Below are 22,640 nucleotides of genomic sequence, written 5' to 3'. Positions count from 1 at the left end.
TTCTTTTCTGATTTTGTGTACTGACTACCTTTTTCAATTCATTATTGGTGAAAGTATGTTTAAGGAAGTGCTACTATCCTAATAGTATTCTTCCCTTTAGGGATTCTGAGTCCAAAGTGATTTTTCCTCAAATCAATTCTTACCAGCTCAAGGTGTAACGAACAGTGATTTTGGTCTAAAATGTGCTGGTTGGAGATAAGGTAGTTGGTAAAAATTTGCCCAACTAAATAAGTAAATTAAATTCAGTGAGTCACATAATAGCCTTGAATGTTTAAATGACAAGCCAGTTGGGGAATCAGCAGTCTGACAGTACTACGACTCCATAACCGGAAAAAGACATATATATATAATGCAATGCATATATCATATATGAATAAATGTATATATCATATATGAATAAATGTATATATATATACGTGAAGCCCAGGTGGTCGTGTGATCTAGCGGGACGGCTACAGTGCAGGCGATTTGGTGTCACGATATCTCAGTAGCATGGGTTCGAATCCCAGCGAGGGAAGAACAAAAAATTTGCGAAAGCAAATTTACAGATCTAACATTGTTGGGTTGATGTTTAGACAAGTTGTATATATATATATATATATATATACGGCGCTGGGGAGGAAGTTACGAATCAAATCTACTCTTAACATCGTTAAGTTGATTTTCTAGGCACTTTATATATATATCAGTGCTCTAGCTAGAAATCAAAAGGGGCAGGGTGCCAGTGGAGGGCAGGGCACTTTTTATGATAAGAAAAGGCACTGCTCATTTTTTTGTCTACGTTTCTGTGTGTATCACGAGTTAACAAATTTTTTTTTTTTCCTGTATATGTTGTTTTTTTTAAATAAAGATGCTTGTCAACTATAGTCTTTATTTCATTGTTTGTGTAGTTATGAATGATATAGTACATCTTCATCAACATATTATGTTTTTACAGTTTAACTTCACTCTACCCATTATCAAAGAATATGTTTTTTTTTTTTAATTTATATAAGAATTATAGCTTTTAATACATCATATGATCTGAAACTGAGAGCATTACTAAATAGTAATTTAACAATGTTTAGAACATGGATTGCTAAAAGTATAATTATCAAGTAGAAAAAAGAGGGACGAAAGATACCAAAGGGACAATCCAACTCATAAATCTAAAACAAACTGACAACGCCATGGCTTAAAATGAAAAAGACAAACAAACAACAGCACACACGACACAACATAAAAAACTAAAGAATAAACAACACGAACCCCACCAAAAAACTATGGGTGATCTCAGGTGCTCCGGAAGGGTAAGCAGATCCTGCTCCACATGCGGCACCTTTCGTGTTGCTTATGTGATAACAAATCCGGTAAATAGTCTAATTCGGTAGGTCACATTCAGGAAAAGGAAGGGGATTGTAGTTACGACGTAAGGAACATATCCGATATCATTTGTGATACGGTTATTCCATAACGGTCAACCAACTCGTGATGGCGTCCGTAAAATTTACGAAGGGATGATTTCAACTTCACCATTCATGCCATTTGGAACTCTTGGTTTAATAGCTTCCTTGTGAGCAGCAACCCTCTATCAAGACAATTATGATAGGAAATGCAAGCACGGGAATATCGTATCAATTGGAAGATATATACCCCGTATGCAGGTGCTGCTGGATAGTTGCTACTTAGAAAGGGAAAGTTCACAATTGGAAAGCTGAAATCATCTATTTTGTCGTAAAGTTTTGTTTTCAACCGACCCTCATTGTCAATTTCTAGATGTAAGTCAAGATATGAGGCCGACTTAACTGTATCTGTAGTATTCTTTATCTCTAGCTCGATTGGATAGATGCGTTCCACATAGTCACCAAATTTTGAATTATTTAGTGAAAGAAATATAGAAATTGCAATATATATTTTTTAATATGTTCAAAGACAGTTAATATCTTAAAGGTAACATTATTATGTTATTATATATTCAATTGGTAATTTATTCCTATTTTTGATACTAGATAATGTTTTTAGAGCACAAATTTGTAATAAGCTAAAACAGGGGAAGTAACTCCAAAATCAATTTCCACCACGTTCGAGTTAATTAAAAACTGTGCTTGTTGCTAACAAGTTGAGATGGAAGGCATTTCTGTAAAGGCATAGTTTTATTTTGATGACTTAAATTTAATTCTAAAGTCATGAAAGTCTTCATTTATATACGCTCTTCCATTGTGACTTGGAGATCAAAAATGCCACCCAAGCTAAACACACTCGTTGACACATTCATCAAAAGTATGACAAAAAGATACATTGTCCTAATTAAATTACCTAGTTATTAACACCTTTGAAGTCTTTATCATTGTAATTGATTGTAATGACATGATTAACCTGGGGGCAATCACACAGGTGTCATATATGTAATTAACTTGGAGATCAGAAATCGATGAAACAAAATTTTACCAAAACGGCACAAGATAATTTTGGAAAAAGACGTCAGGGCAGAAGGGCGCGGTTGAGGGCACCCAGGGCGCGGCGCCCTTCTATTTTGGGCTAGCGAGACCACTGTATATATATGTTCCAGACCATATGAGTATTTGGACCGTACGCGTACGTTCCGGACCATATACGTATACTCGTACGGTGTGACCATACGCGTACGGTCGGACCGTATGAGTATACGCGTACGGTCCAGCTGATGTTTTGGGATCATATTGGTTAAATTTAAACAAATATTTATCAAAATCGTTATTTTTTTATTCTAAGTTTACTTCCGATAACTTCAATTTTAATTAGCATACTTGGCTTCAATATATGAATTACTGACATGCTAAATACAGGAGATTAACAGATTAAATAAACGTGATTTTTTAAAATAGTATGATATGATCTTTTTAATTTTAATGCCAAATTAGAGGGTTTACCCCAATTTCACGGTCCACTGAACATAGAAAATGATAGTACGAGTGGGGCATTCGTGTACTGAGGACACATTCTTGTTTAAAATAGTTATAACATTATTTTGTTTTATTTCAATTACTATTGAACTTTTTACATTAATTTGAGATGTAAGCTATGTTGATCTGTTATATACATTTGTATCTGATAAACGTGACCAACTTCTTAATATTAGTCAGACCGTACGCGTACGGTCCGACCGTATGCGTATTTTGAAAATATACGCATACGGTCCAGACCGTACGCGTACGGTCCAAATACTCATACGGTCTGGAACATATATATATATGCATCCATCAAATGTCACTGTATGTAGCAGTCTGGAAAACTATTCCAAAAGTAAATAAATAATTGTGTTTGGTATAAAAAGAAGAAGATGTGGTATGGCTTGATAAGGGTTTCTAAGGTTCCCAAAACAATTCACTCTGGACTCAGTATTCTACTGCTTCTGTAATTTCGAGGCCCTCATAATTTCTGATTATTTACCACTTACAAATGTACTACTGTTGCTTAAAGGAAAACGTTTAATCAAGACAGTAGGTCACAACTAGGACATTCTATTTTACTCTGTTAGTATGTCACAATCATAGGACACTATGATTTTACAAGGATTTGAATAGCATATATAGTGAGACTTAAAATCCTTGGATTTTATTTAAAAGTTGATAACTATTAGATTGGCATCTTTTTGGCAATGTTTTTCAACAACAAAAACTGTAAATCTCTTAGATGAAATATACAAAATAAAAAATACCAGATATTTAAGTTATTAGCTGAATATTACTGTAATGTTGTGTAGATTATTTTTTTCTTCTGCATGCAAACACATCGAAGTCCTTCTGAGTAGGGAAGGTAAACGAACGTTTTGTTATTTGTTATTTAATTAACTTCCTCCCATAAACAGAGCACCAACATGTACAGTACTGTTATTCAACAAAAATATCGGCAGCAAATGAGCATTATCATTATTAAACAAATTACCGTTTAATAAGATACCCAGTTAAAATAAAACTGTTTGAAAGAAATTCCATTATAACTAGATTAAATACAGTGAGTCACATAATAGCCTTGCATGTTTTAACAATGACAAGCCAAGCCAGTTGGGAAAAAAACAACCCCGGCAATACATCAGCAATCTGACAGTATGACGACTCTATAACCGAACAAAGACATATATGGTATGCATATAGAATAAATGTAAATATATGCATCCGTCGAATGTGTGTAGCGGTCTGGAAAACTATTCCAAAAAAATAATAGTGAATCTAAATAGGCAGTGTCTGCGCGTACCCGCATGCGGGTACGAATAGTCATATTGCCAGTCTTGGCTGCGCGTACCCACATCCGATTTTCTATTAAAATGCCATCGGATCGGGAATGAAACGTGAAATATATACGGAAATTATCGATAATATAGGGATTTCGTGTAGAACGAGTGAAGAGTATGAAAAATAATATTTTCAAATTGTATTTATTAAATAATGATACATAATAAACATTGCAAAAATTAAATGCACAATGATGGAAAATGAAACCTGTACATTCCCTGTAAAAGAAAACATGATAGAAATTAATACTATTATAAAATTTAAATGAAAATTTTAAGAATAAAATTTTAATAATTTAAAAAAATACCCATATGATATTTTAAAATAATCTTTTAGTAAAATGTAAAACAGAAACTGAAATTTTAAAATATATAAAAATTCTAAAATTTAAGCTTGAGTTTATAAAAATTAAAGAAGCAAGTAATGATATCAATTTAAACCAATTATAAAAGATTCATGTAACTAATTAAGGTTTTGTCCATCTTTAGTTACGCCAAGTTTAATGTGGAAAGGACATTCCATTTGGAAAGTACTGAAATTAGACATATTCTTAATATAACGAACGATTTACAATACAAAAACTATAAGTAATCGACATTATAAAGAAACTTAAATGAAACGCGTGGCAAATTCGATTAAAAACTACAATTTAAAACAAATACCTTGTATAAGGCCTTTTTCTTGTCGAATTTGTTTGGAATTGCTTCCCACCATGAATGCAGGAAAAATTTATTCTGTTGTACTTTAAATCTTCTTTAATTTTTGTGCTCCCGGTTCTTCTTTCTTTTCTCTGCGGCTTCTATAAATTCTTATATACAATTGTATGAAATATATAAGTGTATATTTATGAAAATTCTGAGTAGTTTTAATCAATTTATTCACTAATTGCAACAAATTCCGTATATATTTCACGTTTCATTCCCGATCCGACGGCATTTATTATAAAACCAGATGTGGGTACGCGCAGCCTAGAACGGCAATTTGACTATTCGTACCCACAAGCGGGTACGCGCAGACACTGCCATCTAAATAAGTCACGGTGTTAATTTCAATTTTGACCATAAAAAGAAGATGGTATGATTGCCAATGAGACAACTCTCCGCAAGAAACAGTCAAATAACCCAGAAATTAACAACTTTAGATCACCGTTCGTCCTTCAACAATGAGCATAGCCGAAACAGTATGTAAGCCCATACATTAGTGTTGCCTAGATGCTACGGTATCTTCAGGAATATTTTAACTTGATGTTTGAATATGAAAACAATTTTGTAAACATTGAGAAGCCAAATTTAATATTGTATGTCTCACGGGTGGTTTCAGTAAAAGTTTTTGTTCATTTAGTAACTATGCAACTATTCCAGTCATAATTAGGTTCGATAACTCTGTATGTGACTGGTTTAATTATGGTTATGTAAAATGTACTGGTTACCCAAGTAATAGTTTCAAAATATATATATATAGATATTGCATCTTTGTTTCAACCCATCCGTGGTTTCCTTTCGTTGATATAAAATATTATCATAAAATGATTTCATAAACAATCGTATAATACTAATATATATATAAGTCTTGTCAAAATTTACATCGTGATTAGGTCACGTTGCCATGTTTGTTTTGTTTGATCACGTTGATGACTTAATTAATATCTCCACAATCTTGCTTTATCCTTAATTATCATACGAGTTACAATAACGTGTCATATTTAATTGCAATACAAACAGTTAAATCTTATTGAATTATTTGCATGTGTAAACTAAGTGTCGAACATCCTCTACGTTTGAAATTATTTGGTCGCCATTTTGTTATGTAACTTCGAAATTTTATCAAAACAAATAGCATGTATCCACTTTCACAGAGGGAAATAGTGTTTAAATATATGCTGCATTAAGGTAAGACAATTATTGAAAAGACATGCATCTAACAATTTTACGATTTTCATCGTACAAATCTTCAAAAATATATATGTCCATGTCGCCCCACGCTATCAATGTTCTAAACTGCATGGTCGGTGCATGTAAATCTTTATTTTTAGTGTGAGAGACTGTTTCTAATAAATATATTGAAGAACATGTGAAAAAAGAAATTTCTTAAGTACAAAAAGACACACTTTGATAAATATTTGAAATATTACTTTTTGATTTATAACTAAATGAATACAATATAATTATTTATGTTCATATATCTTTCATATATACGTTTTTAGTTCTTTTAAACATAACATTTTTTATTCCATTTTGTTTTGTGGTTAACTTATTATATTTTTATCATGTATATATATATATGTAAAGCGCCTTAGAGTGATTTTATTGTTATATAGGGCGCTATAGAAATTTTTACTATTATTATTATTATTAATACCGGCATGTCGTGTCGTTATGAACCTTCAACAGTGTCCGCCATTTTGAAAATATTGCTGAAGACTGCAAAAATATGAACTTTTCAAACAAATTTCGAAGCAAAAAGTTTAATACCTGAACTGATATGGTTTGCCATTTACTTTAAATAAATATGTTGTCGATCTTTTTAGAGGTTGGAAGGATATAAGTAACAATAAATTAATTGAGAAAATTGATTTTACAAAAAGGTCCCATTGCAATTTTGTCGAGTTTTAACGAAGATGTCAACGGAGGCTGTGTGGCTATGTCACCTCAATTTTCAAACTTATTTCGAAGCACGAAATCATATTTCTGAACTGAAACTTAAAACATATTTAATTGTAAAAATTTATAAACTGTAAAACGCGGGGTTGGAAGGAAAAATATACTTTATAACAAAAAAGTTATGACCGTTTTATCTATGTACCCCGTTCACTTTCATTGATAATCTATCGGCCATTAATGATATACAACAGAAGTGTAAAAGTCACGTGATGACGGAGATAGTTGGATATGCGGCGGCGGGCAGATTTCAGTTTTGAGTTGGTTTTTTTTAATGAAATTAATCATGATTTTTCCGCAAATTTAAGAAATAATTGATGCAAGCTATACTTTAGTATAGTTTTAACATCGGTAGGCATTATATTCGTGATTAGTTTGACCCGAGCGATATTGAGGGCTAAAATAACACGAATATAATGCCTGGTCATGTTAAAACTACAATAAAGTATAGCTTGCATCAATTATTTCGATTCTGATTAGGACAAATAGTTAAGGTTGGTTCTATGTCCAATGTGTATAAGTGTAGAGTGTTTGTATAGGCTCTTCCATGAATCTCCCTTTTTGTTTTAAACAAGCAAACGACAGGCAATCGGTGAATTTTCAGAGGGGGGTTTTGAACAGCCAGCATGAACGTTTGTTGTATCTAGGTCAAATATTTCTAATTGCAACACATTACAGTCACGATAAATGAATAAGTAACAACATGTGCACCATTTAAGACTAACGAAGTGTTTTAAGTTAATGAAGTATATTAAATCGGTTTGATTAAAAAGTATATATTTCATCTAATGTTACACGTACAAAATGTATTATTAATTTTCACAAACCAAACGACAAAGGAAGATGATACCCTTCGGGAAATTTCCGTTTCAAAAAACAAAAAGAGACAGAGAAGGATACAATCTAAAACAAATTAAGAATCCTTACCATATATCAAGCTGTACGTGATGAATAAAAATAACACAACTGAAGGTTTTTCACAAACACCAAATTGCTTTGAAGGATAACAATAACAAGATATTCAACTCCCGCTGATTTTCTAATATATGTGTTGACAACTTTGGACAGACACAGGGTTTAAACAATCTATCTATTTATTTAAGTTATTCAATTCCGTGCAGTAGACTAGTGGAAATCATATTATGTATATTGCAATAAGACAAATGTCTACTATAAAACTTAAAATCTAGTTCAGGTTATCTCCCGTTGACGCGTAATCTTGAATATTTTCCCAATAATTTTAAGTTTCTTTTATATACTTAGAATTATCAATACACAGTTTAAATAACCAAACTGTTTAACAATGAGCACTTTTATGTTTTAAAAGATCCCACCACAGATTCCACATGCATGTAAACTTATATCATATATTGAAACTGGTTTGTAATAGTAAAGAGCTTGTTGGTAAATATCACAGGCGCTCCGGCGATGTCGCAGAATTTTGATAATGTTTTTTCCCTTGTTTACAACTGAATTTTCAATCCACAAACACAAACTGAACTCTTACTTATTCTACTTATCATACTTAAGGATGAATTTATCCGCTCTGAAAAGAACTTGCTGAAACCCATAACATATATGCCCGGTGCCTGTACCAAGTTTGACATATAATTATTGGTTGTTTAAGTCAATTGTAATGTTTTAGTTAATTGTAACGTATTTCGTGTCTTTAAGGAGTTTGATGTTGTTGGCAGATATTTTCTAGTCTCTTTTCAATTTATTTAAGCTTTTTTTGACTATCTCGTTAGGGCTTGTCATGTGCACGGTTCATACATTTGTCCATAGACTGTTTGTTGACCTAATGTTGTTGTGTTGTTTTAAATCGTGAGTGTGTTTGCCGTCTTATTGACAACCATATTTACGTTCTTGGTTGTAATTGAGAACGGGATCGATGATAATGTGACTGCATACATATGTTTAAAATCTATATTTATTACAAAACAAAAACGAAAAAATAAATATATAAATAGTAACACAGTACAAAGTGGTATTGTCAACTCATCACGAAAGGTCCTCTAGCTTTGGTCTACGATGAACTCCAAGATTATCCCATCTGATCCAAGACAAACGGGCTTTAAGATCTGAAATAAAAATAGAAATATATCATATCTATTTAACTTGTTTAAAATTGTTTCCTTTGTAAAGTCGATTTTTTTCCAGCATCTATTCCGTCATATAACGGTCAACCAATGGGTGATTCAGATCATATATACAATCTGAAAAAAAATCAATATTCTGAATTTATTTCACAGAAGAAACATTTTCAAATCTCTGTAAATCTTAATTTTGATTTATTGTATTACAACTCCATGTGTGTACTTTCAAATACTAACAATATTAAGGATTATTTCTTACAGGATTTTAAATGCATTATGATGGCTCAATGGTGACGATTGAAATTTTCGTAATTGCCCGGAAAATGAATATGGACATTCTCAAATAAAACCGCTAATGTCTAACGAAACACAATTTTACAAAAAGATGTCTACTGTACAAAAAAATTGTAAAATTCGCAGTCAACAATGACTTAAATCTCTGAAATATTTAATAAAAAAAAACCAACTGGGTAACATGCAGATTTGTTGATAAAAGTTTAAAGAAAATGATGTCGATTTTTTATATTCTGAATCAAATTCCAACAGATTTTGATTTTTTGAATAAAGCAAATACATTGCACATTGAAAATTCACCGCCGTTATCTCTTGACACTTGTATAAGTATCTCGTCACTGGCAAACGAAGCAGGGTGAAAGATCATTTTTCAATCAGATTTAGATCTGCATTGTTCTTATCAAGACATTCCCAATATCTTGTATAATTTTATGTCAATGGCTGCTAAAACGGACATGTAAGCAAAAATTTCACATTTTTACTGAGTCTGCTTTATAATTATTTAGGATGCCACCACTCGATTTTTAGAAAATAAGACACGGTTCGTGATATATAATACTTATTGTGAAATTCCATGTACTATATATGTACGTAAAAAAAACGGAGTGTCTATTCGTCCGGCTAGCCGGACGAATAGTTAAAAATCTCTATTCGTCCGGCCATCCGTCTGCGGATGCGCAAATATACAATATCAATAAAAGTGTCATGTGACGTGGAAAGTGTCCCGGATGTGGTGTCGGATAACACACGCGGTGTCGGATAACACACACGCGTAAATGCAATGGACGTGTTGAGAATTGGAGATCGTGATTCATATTTAAAGATGTCATAGAGAAAACCAGAGAGAATGTGATTGCTTTAAACAAATGTCTATAGGAGTGATTCCAGAACAATAGCGTATACATGTTAACTGTGAGGAATAAGCCTGAAATTAAAGTGAAATTGATGATTTACCCCCATTTACCTTATGAAGGCAATTAACGCATTCGGAAAAATTACAATATCAAACTTGCTTGGATGCATTATTTTTTAGTTATACTACAACGCAGATCTATGAACATACTGATGACACTGATATGCTTGGACTGGGAATAAGACACCAGGGTTTGGGTATCCCCCCTTTTCCTGTTGTATCTAATCAAGGAATTGTATATTTAAATTCAAATATACAATTCCTTGATCTAATATACATTTTTTGTTTCTAAAAAAATCTTCTGGAAAACACAATCCCACTTTTGGGTACAGGTTACACGTGCCTGCCCTTCTCAAATTTCATATGAAATAAAAATCGCCGAACAATTTAAATGAAGAATCGTGCATAATCATATGAGGACCTTACTTTAACCAAACTTCACAGAAACTATAAATTCAGGATCTTTTGAAATCATAGGCCCGACTATTTACCTTACAGGGAATTCAAAGGCAGAACAAAAAAGAGAATAATCATATTTGTCCCCCCCTCCCCCCAATACCCAAGTTCCTTTAGAATATAAGAATAAAAAAAAATCTGAATTAAATGTATAGTTTTTTGGTGTTTTTTTTTTATAAGAATGAGTTTTTTTCATAAAAAGAGGTTAGACAATATATTTTAAAATAACCCGTGCTTCATTCAAAAAATCTTCAAAACACGATGTTATATCTTCATCATTATATATTTGGCCGGACAAATAGCGAAAAACCGTAAAAATGCTATTTGTCCGGCTTGCCGGATGAATAGACATTTTTGACTATTTGTCCGGCTAGCCGGACGAATAGCCACTGCCTAAAAAAAACCCCAACATATTTCTATTTAGAAATATGAATTTCATATTAATATGAGTGCCTGCTTTTAAAATACAGTTTCTTGCATTGATATTGAAAAAGTCAAACGAAAAAAAAATATAAATGGAAATTGTATAGGCCGACTTGCCATCTTTTTTTTAGTTCTCATTTGGATTGAATAAAACTGCTCTAGAAATTAGGGACAATGTATTTAATTCAAAGAACCAGCTCTCTTTCTTTTTATATCAATTTCGTAGCAAAAAGAATAAATGAAACGATGCTTTAAAGCCATATTGCTAAATATAGTGTATATACAAGATTTTTTGACTGCACCGGAATTTTGTTCAAATTAAATGCAAAAAAAACAAAAAAAACAAAAAAAAAAACAATCCCAATTCGCGACAGTTTAAAACATGAAAAGTGCTTGTTAAAACGAAAAGATAAATGGCACAACAATGAAAGAAAGTTATTTTGATTAGTCATTTGAACGATTAAGCATATCTCAAATACAGAATATATCTATTTTGTCTCTTACTTAAAATAATAATGTAATTCATTTAATATGTCTTAATTATCAAAGACAGACAGGTAAAGGTAATGTTCCCAAAAAAAATTCTGATGTTTTAAGACAATAACAATCAAAACCAAGGAGTAAACCAAGACTCATACAACCAAAAGACATTTACGTCAACAGTTACAAATAATAAATAAGAAACAACACGAACTCCACTAAAAACCGGGAGTGAAATCAGGTGCTCCGGAAGGATAAGCATTTCCAGCACCGTATCAAGATAAAACTTCAGTAATATATAAGTTTTAAAACGATAGAATTCATAATAAGTATCAGTAATGCAACTTACCTGCTTCAAAACATTTAAAAAGACACACCCTCAACAATATATCTGTCAATAATGGTTTTGAAATATTATATTTGTTAGAGATGATAATTATCTTTAAAATAAAATGCAAAACTAAAGAAAAGATTAAGAAGTAGTATAGAAGCATACTATTTTACAACATGAAAATTAACTTAAAAATATAGTTCTAATAACTAAATACAACTATTAATGGCAATGCGTATAAATGTTTCTGTCTAATAAAAGTTGATCAATGAGTTCTTACCACTAGTGTTCCAAATAGCTCTCCTTCTTCCACCAACACCAGATTTTAGAGATTGCTCAAGAAAGAGTAGTGGATCTGTCTCCTTTGATTTCAACATGTCTCTAAGTAAAGCAATATAAGAAATGGCTAAACGTAAAGTGTCTATTTTAGAGAGTCGTTTTTCATACGGAAATGTTGGCACAAACGAACGGAGTTCTTCAAAAGCAGAGTTGATACTCATCATTCGCTTCCGTTCTCTTACATTTGCCGCTTGTCTCTGTGGCTTCATGCCGAATCTATAGTCAAAATAATCTCTACGGGCGTCAAAACTGTCAACAAAGACATCATCTTCACCAATACACATTGATTGGTGTGGTCCAACATGACTTTGCATTTGTCCGTCGTCTATTTGGTGCTTGTACATTCCTGAGTCGGTAGACGTGTCGACAAGCAAAGGGCCGGAATCACAGCAATCGTTGACCACATCTTCTTCAAACGCACGGCAATAGTTGTAAAATTGTAAAGGAATGTCTCTTTGCACATCCATGTCTGCTGTTTAATTGAAATTCTTAATAATAATGTTATTCCAATTTTTCCATATATCATAGATTTAAGTTGTTTGACTTTGGTGACAATATTCGCCAAACAACTTTGTAGAACTGTTTAGTGATGGCATTGGTGACACTTTATATAAGACTGGGATGGACAATTATTAATTCTAAGATTTAAGATTTCATATTTATATACTATTTTAATTACATGCCAATCGAGATGTCATTTTCAAATGTTGGAACTAATTAAATAGTTGATGACAGTCATTTTGTTCACGTCCGATGTCGCGCTCCGAGAGTCCGGGATCCACATTGACTATAAGCATAACAATATTGTCATATCGAAACTTCTACAAAACAATTATAGACAAGAGACACTTCAACAACGGTGTCCAGCAGCGAGCTGCAGCGCGAACCATTTACCGTTATTCTGCCGCAGGCATCAACGAGGATATACCAATCAATACTCGCCCCTGAAGACACAAACACGATAATTGTTGCGTAAATAAGAGAAAATATTTGTATTAAAAGAACTTTTAATTTATTTGAACAAGCAATTAGTCAAAAAAGTCATTTTCTTTGGTACTTTGTTTAAGTACGCTAACCAACGTTCTATTTTCTTTAGACTTTTAATGGAAAGCAAAATGATGGTTAAAAATCTGCTGTCAAGTGCACTATGTCAATTGTAAATCAATCAAATATTTGGCATTCTTAACTTTCTTCTTTCATTTTATTTTCGATATTTCAATGTATTAAAGTTGTTTGTTATTCGTATATTTTTTTTTAAATTTTCAATTATAAACTGTTTATATTGCGGTTAAATCGTTCGAAAAATAATTTAAAAAAAACCCAAAAAAACACCATTTGCACAAAAATTAAATTATTGTAACTTTTCCAAACATTTTTTTTCTTCAGTTTACTTGAAAAATTCGAAACATTTTAAAATATAGATCTTGACTTAAAAGAAATGATTTCATTCAACTATTTAAAAATTATCTAGACTCAAATATTGATCGAAATAGTTATCGTATCAAATAGTATAGGAAATGAAAACTTATCCTTTTTCAATAAAAAAAACGGAGATAATGAGCGTTCCTTCTACACAACAGGGTGAACATTTGTATATGATTCACAACTAATTAAAAGTTTATATTTTGAAAAAATATATTTGCATCAAAATTAAGAAAAAAAATAAAAAATTGAAAACAACACTTTAAATAATTTCTTGCGTCCGAAGCGCTTTTCTGGATTCACCTTCATCAGGAACGCTCAAAGCCAAACGTTTGAAATCCGAAGATGTATTTTAAGTAACGAAACCGTCGAAGAGCTATATGTCAAAAATACCTAACATAAATAGCCAAAGAAGTCATCTAAAGCCAACTAAAATAACAGGTATATAATTTAGGTAGGCACTTAAAGTTAACCATCGAGGGACGTTAACTACCGAGGGTAGTAATGAATATTCATCTTTACCGGATGATTGACAGCGATGTAAATAAAAACATGAGAGTGATTACCGTGTGTCAACGTCATATCAAATTAATTCAATTTAATTGTTAGAAATACTGTTTTCTGCTGAAAATTAAAAAATAAATAAAATTGAATGGAATGGAATGGAATTGAGCTATGTACAATACAGTAAATATTAGCAATTAACACATGGCAAGAGTAAAATCTCTTTGTTCTTACTGTGCTATAATCTGGATAATGCACAGCAAAGGTGTGCATTAACTACCTCAGATATACTGCACAGTTCAAATCTATTTTTACTTTTAGGGGCGGTTCCTGGATTTTGTAAGGGGCGTTATTCTATCAAATTAAAAAAAAATATCACCGAGTGTAGCGAGACTAAAGACAATATTGACGATTTTAAGCTAAAACACGATACTTTGTCCAATCCAAGGGTAAACGACCCGTTCGCCCCCACCCCCGAATCCGCCATCTGCCTTGAAATTACGACAAAGTTGAACTTCGTACAAACACCGTAGTTTTAAAATAGGTAAAAAGATAGGTTTCTCATTCCTTTATTTTTTTTTATCTAAGCTGGGACATAAACTATATTATTATTATTTTTTGTGTTCAACGTAAATCTCAATCAGTGTTTTAAAGTTAGAAAGAGAGTTTAACAATTTTTGGTAATTTCTGTCAAAAAAGAAATGTATCTAGGAATATCCGAATAAAAGAAATCTGATTTGGATAAGGTTCAGACTGAATGGAATTTATAACGACTTTTTTGAACAATTATTCCTATAAAGAGACTATTTTTGGATCGGATTTAATGAGGACCATATTTAAGTTTGTTTTAAAACAGGGTGATTAGCTGCAGATCAATCAGTCCGCATTTAGATGGACGTGTCTTAAAAAGAAATGCAGTAGATTAAAAGAAATGGGGGGGGGGGGGGGGGGGGGGGGGAGTGTTGGTAGCGGGGAGTAAAAGGTTTTGAAAGATAAACGTATTTTCTGTTTATTCAACATTTTAAATTTAGGTAATACAACATCTTCCTTTGTTCTTTTAAGCATATCATGGAGGGAAAGAAATTCAAAATCAATTAATCTTATTCAAACTCAATAACCCTTGCAGTCATGTTTTTTTTTTCATACACTGATTTGAAAGTACACAATTTATCAAAGTCTTAATCGTCACCAATTAAATAAAAATTGGGAATAAGTTAACGGAAACGATTAAAAAACATATACCATTAAATCGCTATTTTAGAATGAGTCTAAATATAAAAAAAAAGATAAATTAAAAACTTACCAAAGTCGTATTTTCCCCCTTTTTTTACCCTACACGAAACTTTCCTAGGACCCGTGGATTGCAGAATAACGTCCACATTAATGATTTCTAAAACGTCACGTAAATTGATTACGTCATGTGTTAAAACAGTTATTGGCCAATCAAATCGGTATATGTTATTTAATCTGCACAGCACGAGATGACCCAATAACCCGAACTCCTACGTCGTTCGGGTTATTGGGTCATCTCGTGCTGTGCAGATTAAATAACATATACCGACTTGCTTGGTCAATAACTATAACTTAGAATTAGACGGTAGACAAGCATATTTTGCCTATTGATTCTTTTTTGCATGCCTATTTGGTTATATTATAATGCACTAATTGTTTTGATACTGTTTAATGTTTAAATAAGACCCATATGTGAACCATTTATGCACTTTTAATATAAAGATCAGATTCACACAGGATCATACAGTTCGAGCTAACTATTTTATGTACGACAGCTATTACTAATGTAACGGTGATGCTGAGATAATCTCCCTTTGCTAGAATATGGGATGACGCAAAATGAACTATATCACTGTGCAAGAACGGAATAGCAAAGTGAATATATAAATCAAACTGTATTGGGATGATTTGGTAAACGTTTATCCAACTTACTGGATATTTTATGAAAGATTTTGCCATTTGTATAGAGGAATTATACCTTTTCAAATAAACTTGGGAGAATAATACACTAATTATAGAATTTTTAGCAACTCAAACGAACTAATCTTGTCAAATATACATTAGACATTAGACATTAGACATTATTTTATTTTTCCAATCATGGGCCCTTGTCAGGCAAGATACAAAAACATCATAATACAATGATTATATAAACATTAGTGAAATACACAATAAGTAATACACAAATAATAAATTGATAATATGAGTAATGTAGGATATAATTATAGTAAGAGACATTGAGTGCAATGAGGCCAATTTAATATTAAAAGGATATGATATTAAGTTTATTTTAAAATACTGAAACTAAAAAATAGCAAAAATAGAACCGGGAATATAGTATCTCAATCTGCAGTAGTTCTCCTCATGACCAGTGCACAGTAGTGAGGGACTTCATCACAACAATGCAAAGGTCATCAAGGGGGGATCCTTCAGAACTAGCTACAGATACATGAGATTACTCCAATAGTGATTCTCCTCATGACTAATGCACAATAGCAAGGGTTAACATTGCTACTGGACAATATTCATCAAGGGACGGTGCTCTAGAACTCACTATGGAGAAAATATAAAGTTCAAATTACAAGTAGTAGAGGGAAATAAATCCCATTAAAACTTTTCATATTTCTTAATGAACATGTATAATTCTGATAATAAATTCTCATCTTCATTATTCATTAACCATATCAGTTTTTGTTTAGGGTCAAGATATTGAAAATTCTTGCAGCAATTATTTATCATTGTTATCATGTCTTTCCTTTGATCTGATAAACTATCACAGTTAAAAAGAAAATGTGTTTCATCTTCGACCTCATTACTACAACATCTCTTACATACTCTATTGTGTCGGGGAGTATTACTATATCTACCTCTCTCTATAAGTAAATGGTGAGCAGATATGCGAAATCTTGTTAGACTCCGTCTATCTTCAAATTTTTTAACAATATCAAGATATTTTTCACAACCAAAATTTGCTTTAAACGTAACATATGTGCAAAGTTTTCCTTCTGAGTGAGTTTTGAGATTCTTTTCCCAATCTTTTAACATGGCAATTCTTAGTTTTCTGTTGTCAATTGGTTTAGCCATGTCTGAGGATATTTGATAATTATTAATCAGTGAAAGAAGTTTTTCAGATGACATATACCATGATGGTTTCTTTGACTCATACAATTTCTTTGATTCTATAAATGCATTATATAACAATGGAAAGTTAGTGTCTGACTTTTCTAATCTGTAATAGTATTTAGTCATTGCTTTAATCATGTTAAAATATATTGGTAGTCTTCCCAACTCAGTTAATACTGCAAAATTGGTGCTTTTTTTTGGAGCTCCAAGAATAAATTTACAGAATTTAGTATGAAGTTTTTCAGCAGGTAATTTAGAATAAATATGGTCAAATGAAAAAATTCCATTTCTATATTTAGACGACATAGGATTAAAGGCACCCTATACATCAAATTCATAGTCTTTTGAATGTAAATTTGTTGCATGCAATTGTTAAATATTTAATGCGATGAGTGTCATTATAGCCTGAAATGAGATTTTGATTACAACGATTAAGAAAAATTCAAACTCAATACTTCAAAATGCGAGTCTTAATTATTGTCGCAATAATAAAAACCTCGCATTAATTTCTGAATTTACAGACATCTGTACCGTCAGCGTACCGTGATCTGTTAAAGGTTTTTTTTAATAGTTAATTCCGGTGTCACTTTGTCTCTTTTAGAGAGTTGTCTCATTGGCAATCATGCTATATCTTCTTTTTTTTATATAATAAAACAAAAACCTGAACGACTTTACATTATAAATTAAAATGCATCCTAGTCGTGATGGAGACAGAGTCAAATGAACAAATGGACTAGATGAAACTGAACGAAAAAAAGAAAGAAAACACCAATTTGATCTGATAGGGGTGAATTCTATTCTTTATTAATTCAAACTCGAGTTTGGTTTGGAACCGTATCTATTGCGATTATTACCTAAGGACAGATATTACATATCTGAACTTCGATGCTCGAATTTGAAGTTACCTATTGAGACGGGTAGATGGGCGGGGATCGCGAGGGAAAATAGAATATGTACATTATGTAATGAGGGAATAGGGGATGAGTTTCATATATTGTTTACCTGTAAAAATGCTGATGTTTCTGCTCTTAGATCAAAGTTTGTACCAAATTACTATGTAATGAATCCAAGCAAGAAGAAATCCACTGGCTTGTTGTCTATATGTAACGTACAAGTTCAAAGGAAATTATCAATTTTCGTGAAGAAAATCATAAAATACTTAATCTAATTATACCAATTGTCTTTTAAAATATACTATGTATTTGTGTTTCGTTTGTCCTGTCTCGCTATGTATTATCTTAATATGGTTGTATATATTATTGTCCTCTTGTACACAAGTATGTGTCTGAGGTTATGAATAAAATCTTGAAATCTTGATACGAGAAAAGATTATATTTGCTTCGGCTTTTTCCATTTGCGCCAATCTGCACTTAATTAGCGCATATTTTTTTTTTATTTCTTTGCGCCAAATTTATTTTCTTCATTTGCACAAATTAACAGGTAAACACAAGTCATGAGGCATATAAGATGTATAGAATTTATTTATATAATAACAAAAATATTCCTTCTGGCCTTTTGCCACCTGCCACTTGCTCACACGTGACGAGGAGGAGGAGGGGGATTGAAAGCAGGATAAGTTTATTGCAAGTGTACATCACACTTGAAGTAGCACTTTATAAAATAAGATTGTAATAGTTTGACATAAAAAGCACATTTGCATATGCACAAATCTTTTTTAACTGAGTATTGTCATGCAACACTTCTGTTGAACTGCAACCTTGTGATATCTTCCCTACAATAAAGCATCCCCTTTTTTATCAAAATTTTTATAAGTTAAAGCCTGTTTTTTTCTTTATGGCATCGGTTCCATATATGAAAGTAAATGTTCGGGTACCAGAAGTGTGATTAAATGATGATACCCATGAGCTCAACATGTGTCTATACACACATTTATCTATATTGTAGCTTGTGTTCATTGAATTGCTGCGTTTGGTTAAACAAGTTAAATTTTATCATCTAAATTTATCAGACCTAACCTTTCGAATCAATTTGGCGCAAATTAAAAAATGTCAATGTGCGCAAATGAAAAAAAATATGCTTTTTCAAAATTGGCGTAATTGTCATACGTACATTCACCGATCACATATTACTGGTTAGATTAAAAAATAATATATTATTTAGATTAAGAAGTACTTTAAGAAATTGATTGATTGTTGTTTGCCATCAGTACAGCCGCAAATATTTCAGACAAGTTCAGGGAGAAAACTAAATAATGAATACAATAGGGAATGTTACTGGTCAAATAAATGTCATCAGTCATTCAGAGTGAAGTATAGATACGAAACTTTGGACTGTCGATTGAAACTAGTTTGTTTTGATAACAACCGCCGGTAGGTATAGACAAATACGGTTGATAGACGGTATATAGGAGCACTAAATTCTATGTTAACCACCGACAGTAGGTATAAAGAAATACTATTGAAAGACGGTATATAAAGGAGCACTATATTTTACGTTAACCACCGACGGTAGGTATAAAGAAATACTGTTAATAGACGGTATATAGGAGCACTATATTGTATGTTAACCACCGACAGTATGTATAGACACATAATTTTAATAGACAGCACTATATTTTACATTAACCACCGACGGTAGGTATAGACAAATACTTTTGATATACGGTATATAGGAGTACTGTATTGCTTGTTAACCACCGATGGTAGGTATAAACAGGTACTGTTGATATACGGTATATAGGAGTACTATATGTCATGTTAACCACCGACGGTAGGTATAGACTAAATACTGTTGATAGACAGTATATAGGAGGACTATATTGCATGTTAACCACCGACGATAGGTATAGACAAATACTGTTGATATACGGTATATAGGTGCACTGTATTGCATGTTAACCACCGACGGTGGGTATAGAAACAGGTTAGAAACATAGTGTTGATAGACGGTATATCGGAGCACTATATTGCATATTAACCACCTATGGTAGGTTTAGAAAAATACTGATAATAGACGGTATATAGGTGCACTGTATTATATGTTACCCACCGACGGTAGGTAGAGAAAAATAGTATTGATAGACGGTATATAGGAGTACTGTAATGCTTGTTAACCACCGATGGTAGGTATAGACAGGTACTGTTGATATACGGTATATAGGAGTACTGTATGGCATGTTAACCACCAACGGTAGGTATAAACAAATACTGTTGATAGACAGTATATAGGAGGACTATTTTGCATGTTAACCACCGACGGTAGGTATAGACAAATACTGTTTATAGACGGTATATAGGAGCACTATATTGTATGTTAACTACCAACAGTAGGTATAGACTAAAACTCTTGATAGACGGTATATAGGAGCACTATATTGTATGTTAACCTACGACGGTAGGTATAGACAAATACTGTTGATAGACGGTATATACACATGTAGGAGCACTATATTGTATGTTAACTACCGACAGTAGGTATAGACAAATACTGTTGATAGACGGTATATAGGAGCACTATATTGTATGTTAACTACCAACAGTAGGTAAAGACTAAAACTCTAGATAGACGGTATATGTAATAGCACTATATCGTATGTTAATCACCGACGGTAGGTATAGACAAATACTTGTGATAGACGGTATATAGGAGCACTATATTGTATATTAACTACCGACAGTAGGTATAGACAAATACTGGTGATAGACGGTATATAGGAGCACTATATTGTATGTTAACCACCGACGGTAGGTATAGACAAATACTGCTGATAGACGGTACATAGGAGCACTATAGTGTATGTTAACCACCGACGGTAGGTATAGACAAATACTGTTGATAGACAGTATAAAGGTGCACTATATTGTATGTTACCTTCCGACAGTAGGTATAGACAAATACTGTTGATAGACGGTATATAGGAACAAAATATTGTATGTTAACTACCGACAGTATGTATAGACAAATACTGGTGATAGACTGTATATAGGAGCACTATATTGTATGTTAACTACCGACAGTAGGTATAGACTAAAACTCTTGATAGACGGTATATAGGAGCACTATATTGTATGTTAACCACCGACGGTAGGTATAGACAACTACTGTTGATAGACTGTATATAGGAGCACTATATTGTATGTTAACTACCGACAGTAGGTATAGACAAATACTGTTGATAGACGGTTTATAGGAGCACTAAATTGTATGTTAACCACCGAAAGTAGGTATAGACAAATACTGTTGATAGACAGTATATAGGAGCTCTATATCGTATGTTAACTACCGACAGTAGGTATAGACTAATACTGTTCATAGACGGTATATAGGAGCACTACATTGTACGTTAACTACCAACAGTAGGTATAGACTAAAACTCTTGATATACGGTATATAGGAGCACTATATTGTATGTTAACCACCGACGGTAGGTATAAACAAATACTGTTGATAGACGGTATATAGGAGCACTATATTGTATTTTAACTACCGACAGTACGTATAGACACATACTGTTGATAGACGGTATATAGGAGCACTATATTGTATGTTAACTACCAACAGTAGGTATAGACTAAAAGTCTTGATAGACGGTATATAGAATAGCACTATATCGTATGTTAATCATCGACGGTAGGTATAGACAAATACTGTTGATAGACGGTATATAGGAGCACTATATTGTATGTTAACTACCGACAGTAGGTATAGACAAATACTGGTGATAGACGGTATATAGGAGCACTATATTGTATGTTAACTACCGACAGTAGGTATAGACAAATACTGTTGATAGACTGTATATAGGAGCACTATATTGTATGTTAACTACCGACGGTAGGTATAGACAAATACTGGTGATAGACGGTATATAGGAGCACTATATTGTACGTTAACTACCGACAGTAGGTATAGACAAATACTGTTGATAGACGGTATATAGGAGCACTATATTGTATGTTAACTACCTACAGTAAGTATAGACAAATACTATTGATAGACGATATATAGGAGCACTATATTGTATGTTAACTACAGACAGTAGGTATAGACACATACTGTTGATAGACGGTATATAGGAGCACTATATGGTATGTTAACTACCGACAGTAGGTATAGACAAATACTGTTGATAGACGTTATATAGGAGCACTATATTGTATGTTAACCACCGACGGTAGGTATAGACAAATACTGTTGATATACGGTGAATAGGAGTACTGTATTGCATGTTAACCACCGACAGTACGTATAGATAAATACTGTTGGTAGACGGTATATAGGAGCACTATATCGCATGTTAACTACCGACGGTAGGTTTAGAAAAAAAATTAATAATAGACGGTATATTGGAGCATTTTATTGCATGTTAATCACCGACGG

The 22,640-nt window shown here is 32.5% G+C and overlaps 2 protein-coding genes across 2 annotated transcripts in view; both read right to left on the bottom strand.

Moving 5' to 3' along the window:
- LOC139520057 (protein SERAC1-like) overlaps positions 1 to 3,788 on the bottom strand; it is a 32,917-nt gene extending 29,129 nt beyond the window's left edge. The window contains exon 1 of the mRNA XM_071312476.1: positions 3,677 to 3,788. The gene's annotated coding sequence lies outside the window, so the exon portion shown is untranslated. The remainder of the gene's footprint in view (positions 1 to 3,676) is intronic.
- A 5,044-nt stretch (positions 3,789 to 8,832) lies between these two features.
- LOC139520056 (helix-loop-helix protein 13-like) lies at positions 8,833 to 12,784 on the bottom strand. The gene is made up of 2 exons (XM_071312475.1): positions 12,181 to 12,784; positions 8,833 to 8,988 (listed from the first exon to the last, which is right to left on the bottom strand). Exons 1-2 carry the CDS (start codon positions 12,704 to 12,706, stop codon positions 8,909 to 8,911), a joined length of 606 nt encoding a protein of 201 aa, XP_071168576.1. The 5' UTR covers positions 12,707 to 12,784; the 3' UTR covers positions 8,833 to 8,908.
- Between the last annotated feature and the right edge of the window lie 9,856 nt (positions 12,785 to 22,640).

This window comes from Mytilus edulis, chromosome 4, assembly GCF_963676685.1.
Source record: "Mytilus edulis chromosome 4, xbMytEdul2.2, whole genome shotgun sequence".
Lineage (NCBI taxonomy): Eukaryota > Metazoa > Mollusca > Bivalvia > Mytilida > Mytilidae > Mytilus > Mytilus edulis.
This window is presented reverse-complemented; position numbering and strand designations above follow the sequence as displayed.

Bases quoted from the DNA above. Each gene is read 5' to 3' on its own strand.
- LOC139520056 (XM_071312475.1), bottom strand. From the start codon at position 12,706: ATGGATGTGCAAAGAGACATTCCTTTACAATTTTACAACTATTGCCGT. The intron at 8,989-12,180 runs GTAAGAACTCAT...TTTTTATTTCAG, and splicing joins AGCTATTTGGAACACTAGTG to ATCTTAAAGCCCGTTTGTCT.